General features: G+C 41.1%; 1 protein-coding gene and 1 long non-coding RNA gene across 2 annotated transcripts in view; one reads left to right on the forward strand and one right to left on the reverse strand.

The window, feature by feature from the left end:
- The window catches only part of LOC310733166, a 43,991-nt gene that overhangs the window by 18,543 nt on the left and 19,448 nt on the right, over window positions 1–6,000 (reverse strand). The window lies entirely within an intron of this gene.
- fzd10 (frizzled class receptor 10) lies at window positions 656–4,011 on the forward strand. The gene has a single exon (XM_083555273.1). It carries the CDS (start codon window positions 1,391–1,393, stop codon window positions 3,149–3,151), a length of 1,761 nt encoding a protein of 586 aa, XP_083411399.1. The 5' UTR covers window positions 656–1,390; the 3' UTR covers window positions 3,152–4,011.

The following is a 6,000-nucleotide window of genomic DNA, read 5'->3' on the forward strand; positions in this document are numbered from 1 at the left end:
ACTACATCCCTGCTATTAAATGCACAGTATTATATTCATTTGCATTCACCCTCTATAGTTTTATTACAAACTTTGTGATAATATTATCTCTCTCTTTCTCTTTCTCTCTCTCTCTCTCTCTCTCTCTCTCTCTCTCTCTCTCTCTCTCTCTCTCTGTCCTTCCTCTCATTCATTTCGTATGAATTCCTATGAAGCACTTGGCTCTTCTGTTATTGTACTAGTAAAACTAGACACCTCCTTCAAAAAAAGAGGAAAAAAGCCAGCTTGGTTCCGCTAAACAATAAACTGTGAGGCGAATCCGAGGGCATAAAACACTCTCCTCCTTTTCTTCTCCCTCTCTCACACAATGGTCCAAACCGTGAAAATCGCCAGTTGTAAAGAAAAAGGACACATCTCGATTGGAGGGAGACGGGGAAAAAGGCACTCGGATGTCTAAGGCGAAGACAAAAAAAAAAAATAAAGAAGGAAAGACGCAAAAAATAAAATTAAATAAAAAACGCGCACTGCAAAAAAAAAAAAAAAAAAACCCAACAACAACAAAGAAAAAAAAGTTTAGTTTAGTTTTTTGAAGAACATATCAAAATGGTCTGATGGAACTTGGCTATGATATTCGGGGGTTAAAAAAAAAGTGTTGGTTGGAGTGTAAAACCTCCTCCAGGCTGCTCCGTGGGGTGGTTTTTGTGGAGGGGGGTATAATCGCCGTGTCAGTTTAGGCTTTCTTATGCAAAGAGGTTGTGTTTGAAGGCGGATCTTTCAGCAGGTTAGACTCACACTCCAGCTCACACTCCAGCTCACACGAATCTCTCAGACGGAGCTGCGAAGAGTACTACCTTCTCACTTTCTCATTTCTTATGCCTTTCTTGTTTGAGGGATTTCACAGGAGTTTTTTTTTATTTTCTATAGAAACCTCGTGTTGTTGTTTGTAAAAAAAAAAAGAAAAAAGTATCAGTGCTTCTTAAAAGATGGACAAAATGTCCTTAATGACTCACAGGACTGAAGATTTACAGAAATCTCTGGATTACATTTAAAAAAAAAACCTTACCCAGATGAGTACAGCGTCTGTGTTCGATAAAATGGGTGGATTTTTTTCTTCTTTCTCCATATGACGGTGCGTGTCTTCATGGAAAGTGTTTCCCATGTTTTACGAGATGTTCTGAAAGGTTCTCCGTGGAGTACGCCGGCAACGTCTTGACTTCTAGAGGGTCCGTTGGACACAGCGCGTAGTTGTCCGAGAAGTTTGTTTTTCTCAGTGAGTCGAATCTGCAGCTCAATCGACCCATCCCGCAAGCTCGATCGACAAGACGGGGCAAAATAGGTGCTGTTTTGAAAGGCAAACATTTGTGTAAATACTTACATGTACTACATGAGATAACCCCAGTGTCTGGAAAAAATGTTTTACTCCGCATTTGAATGGAGTCTTTTCAGCTTGTTGGGGCTTTATTTCGGGACACACTTGTGCTCTGCCATCAGCTCCATCGACCAGGACCGACCAGGGGAAGGCAGATGCCAGGAAATCACTATTCCTCTCTGCAAGGACATTGGTTATAACTTGACCGTTATGCCCAACTTGATGGGGCACGAGGACCAGGTAGAGGCTTCCATAAAGCTTCACGAGTTCGTCCCGCTGATCGAGTTCGGCTGCCACAGCCACCTCAAGTTTTTCCTGTGCTCTCTCTATGCCCCCATGTGCACGGAGCAGGTCTCCACGCCAATCCCAGCCTGCCGAGTGATGTGCGAGCAGGCAAGGCAGAAGTGTTCCCCTATTATGGAGCAGTTTAATTTTCACTGGCCCGACTCGCTAGACTGTTCCAGGTTGCCTAATAAGAACGACCCCAACTTCCTTTGCATGGAGGCTCCAAACAACGGCAGCGACGAAACTTCTTCCAAAGGATTGCACACCCAGCCTCCAGACTCGCGCCCTCCTCGACATGGTAGCAACCAGGATCTAAACATTAAGGAGAGGATGGGCAAGGAAACTTGCGGGAACCCTGGAAAGTTCCACTACGTGCAGAAAAGTGAGTCATGTGCTCCAAAGTGTTACCCCAAAGTGGATGTGTACTGGAGTCAGGCGGACAAGCGCTTCTCCCTGGTCTGGATCGCTATCTGGTCCATCCTTTGCTTCGTCTCCAGCGCTTTCACCGTCCTAACCTTCCTCATTGACCCACAGCGGTTCAGGTACCCCGAGCGCCCCATCATTTTCCTTTCCATGTCCTACTGTGTCTATTCTGTTGGCTACCTCATTCGACTGTTTGTTGGAGCTGAAAATGTGGCCTGTGACCGTGACAGCGGTGTCCAGTACATCATCCAGGAGGGCCTGGAGAGCACAGGGTGCACTATAGTCTTCCTAATCCTCTACTATTTTGGCATGGCTAGCTCCCTCTGGTGGGTGATTCTGACTCTCACCTGGTTCCTGGCAGCTGGAAAGAAATGGGGACATGAGGCGATTGAAGCCAACAGCAGCTACTTTCACCTCGCTGCATGGGCCATTCCAGCTATAAAGACTATCCTGATCCTGGTCATGAGAAAGGTAGCTGGCGATGAATTGACAGGTATCTGTTATGTAGGCAGCATGGACGTCAAGGCTATGACTGGCTTTGTCCTAATCCCTCTGTCTTGCTACCTCATCATAGGCACCTCATTTCTGCTCTCCGGCTTTGTCGCACTTTTTCACATTCGCAAGGTTATGAAAACAGAAGGGGAGAACACTGAAAAACTGGAGAAGCTGATGGTGCGGATTGGAGTGTTCTCTGTCCTCTACACTGTCCCTGCCACCTGTGTGATTGCGTGCTACTTCTACGAGCGTCTCAACATGGACTACTGGAAAGTTCTAGCAGGAGAGCAGCGCTGCATGGAGGGGGTGAACGGGAGCGGAGAAGAGTGCACCATGAAGAGCTCCATTCCTGCCGTTGAGATATTCATGGTGAAAATCTTTATGCTACTGGTGGTGGGCATCACCAGCGGCATGTGGATCTGGACTTCTAAGACTCTGCAGTCATGGCAGAACGTATTTAGCCGCAAACTGAGGAAGAGGGCACGGAGGAAGGCAGCGTGCGTTTTCACAGGCACTCGTCCCTACTTAAAACCTCACCCTGCACTGAAGGGACACAAATCAAAGTATGAACCCACTGGCGCTCCGGCCACGTGTGTATGAGCAAAAATTCTTACGCACAAAACAAAAGAACACACGTATGCGGGACACTTATGTTTATTTTTTCAACACGGTTCATGTTAGAGTCTGTGGGTGAACAAGCCACTGCAAAATACAGGACACAAAGTTCATGTATATTTTATGCAAGCCTTATTTTATAAAAAAAAAAAAAAAAAACTACAGTGTTCTAAGGACAGATTGTTTGACAGATTCTCAAAAATGTCTGTATGAAAAAAAGCCACCAGGCACCGAAAATAAGTTGCATTGTATTTGTTATCCACTTAAGAAACTTTGTGGAGTTTGAAAACTTTTTTGCTGTTGTTTTTTTTTTTTTTTTAGAAGTGATCAAGTCCTCTTTGAGGTTATGTCACTGGGAATGGCTATATCATGTGCAATAGATGTTTCTCTCAGTGATCGACTCTTAATACTGTAGTGGCCCATTAAAGACACTAAAAGGATTCTGCATACAATACGTGAGTGAATGAGCTGAGGCGGGAGCTCCTCGGCTTCGTGTTCCTGCGGCTTTTCTATGGAAATTGAGCCTGTGTCACACACTTCTACATTGACATTGCAGAGCAGCTGTTGGCTGCGGCGAATGAAGCGGCCTTTGTGAAGGCCCTCCATGGCATAAAGCAAATCTACAAGCACTAAATGTTGTCGTAAAAGACAGAGGCCTTTTGATGGGGCGTTTTGTACAGCAGGTTCTTAGCCCTTTGGTTTGTTTTTTTGTCACACTGAGCTCTTTTTTTTTTCTTTTGTAGCTGAACAAATCCTTTGTTTATATTTCTAAATAAAAGTTCATATTTTGTAAAAAAATAATAAAAACCTTCTAGTTTATGATGTTCAGAAACTAGAGTCTCTGACTTGGGTGTTTGTTTGTTCTTTATGTTCAGCAACGATCAGTAATGTTTTTTTTACTTACAGGTAGTGACATTAAGTTGTAAAAAAAAAGATATAGAACTTCGAAGTTTTTTGAAGATGCATGAACAGGATCATAACAAAGCAGACTCAATGTTACCTGACAAAAGGTCGTGATGGACTGCTGAACTGCAGGAGATGCAAATTCAAAGCAATTTTATCCTATTTATACATTGAGCAATTGAGAGTTAAGGGCCTTGCTCAAGGGCTCAGCAGGAAACTGGCAATCCAAAGCGCAAAACTTAACCTTTTATATATATTATATATATATATATATATATATATATATATATATATATATATATATATATATATATATATATATATATATAAATATAATGCCACAGTAAAATTGGTATCAATACTGTTATGCTACTTAGAAAAAAAACCCATAGTTTTAATTAAATCTTTTCATGTATAACTATTTATCTGTATTAAAATTATATTTTGGGTGAAAAATTGTTTTGCTGGCTTTATGTTAGCAAAATAAAAATATTACTTATTGTATAAAAAAAAAAAAAAAAAGGTAAGTTATTTTGTCCATTGCTGTTTATAAAGATGCCTCTTCCTGCCCACAAGAATACTTGTTTAGAAGAGATTGGAAGGGGAGGGAGGGAGTAAAAATAAAAAGTTTGATGGCATCAAAGAGATTACGAACAAAGCTAGATTTTTCCATGTTTCCAAAACCAACCACTTTTGAAAAGCCTGGCTTTCATATTTCTCCCCTATTAATCTATTCACTTCTATGTTCTGTTCAAAAACAATACAGAAGCCAAGTCTTTAAAGGTTTTTTGCTTTTGTTTTTTAATCGTAACATCAAATCAGGTCATGTTTGTTGCCTAGCTTTTAATTGCATGATGCAGTCTTACGGTTGCATGTCAGAGAGCTTAAAAGTGTGTGAGTGTCATAGTCAGAAGGTGTAACTTGGATCCCAAACGGCTCAAGCAATGGCGTGTATTCGAGTTATGCTTTAAAGTTAAGCTTGAAGGATTTGAAAAGTTTACAAAGTGGCATTTGAGCGTTCTCATGCAAGAGCTCAGCTGGGATTATGTAATACGTCTGAGTCGAGAAAAAAAATGGCATAACTTCAAAAGCTGATTGCAGCAGAGCGTGATATTCAAAGCATGTTAGCTCTTTTTCTTAGCCTTATTGCATCTTTGGTGCATTTGGTCCAGTCTGACCATATAAGGCATTTCTGATGGCGTTATACCAGTCATTGATATCTCACTTGATCAGACCAGATTGCTGGCGTTTAGAAAGCATTTCCATTTACATTCAAAAACCAAAATGAGATTTTTTTTTTAATAAAAAAAATTGAATGATTAAGCAAAAAATTCGTCAATCAATGAGTGTATTATAGTTATAGTGTGTTATAGAAGTATTACACTGGCCTGTTGCATGTATTGGAAAAACTCAAAATAAGCTTAATTAAACCGCTTTAATAGTACTTTTACTGGCTTTGTTTAAACAAATTTCTTCGCTCGGATCAACACATTAGCTCGTAAATTCTTTTGAAGTTGATCTCAGGTGTCTGCTTGTCAGCCAAACAAGGAGATAAGCACTGTTTCATGGGTGATTGAGCATGTATGTTCCTCTTCTACACAGATAAACATAAGTGTTACCCTGCACCCAAGCAGGATTAAGAAGTAGCAAGTGGTAAGTAAGAAGAAAGTCTAATGCACATTAGATATGACTCTCAAGAGGAATTTGAGCCACCTGAGAGATTTATGCACAGGGCCTCCCTGCTTCTTTTCACTGGACAATTCTTCCTCCCCTCAGGGTCCCGTGTCTACTCCGGCTTGTTCAGAACATTTCCACCCTCAGGCCAAGGTTACAGTTAACGTTTTTTAGACTAAGTGCTTTTAGGTTAAGTTTATCATAAATTAGGATAAAGTTAATAAAATGTAGGTTATGCCAGTTGGGTACTTGGGTAT

The sequence above is a fragment of the Silurus aristotelis genome, assembly GCF_946808225.1.
Source record: "Silurus aristotelis genome assembly, chromosome: 11".
In the NCBI taxonomy this organism is placed as follows: domain Eukaryota; kingdom Metazoa; phylum Chordata; class Actinopteri; order Siluriformes; family Siluridae; genus Silurus; species Silurus aristotelis.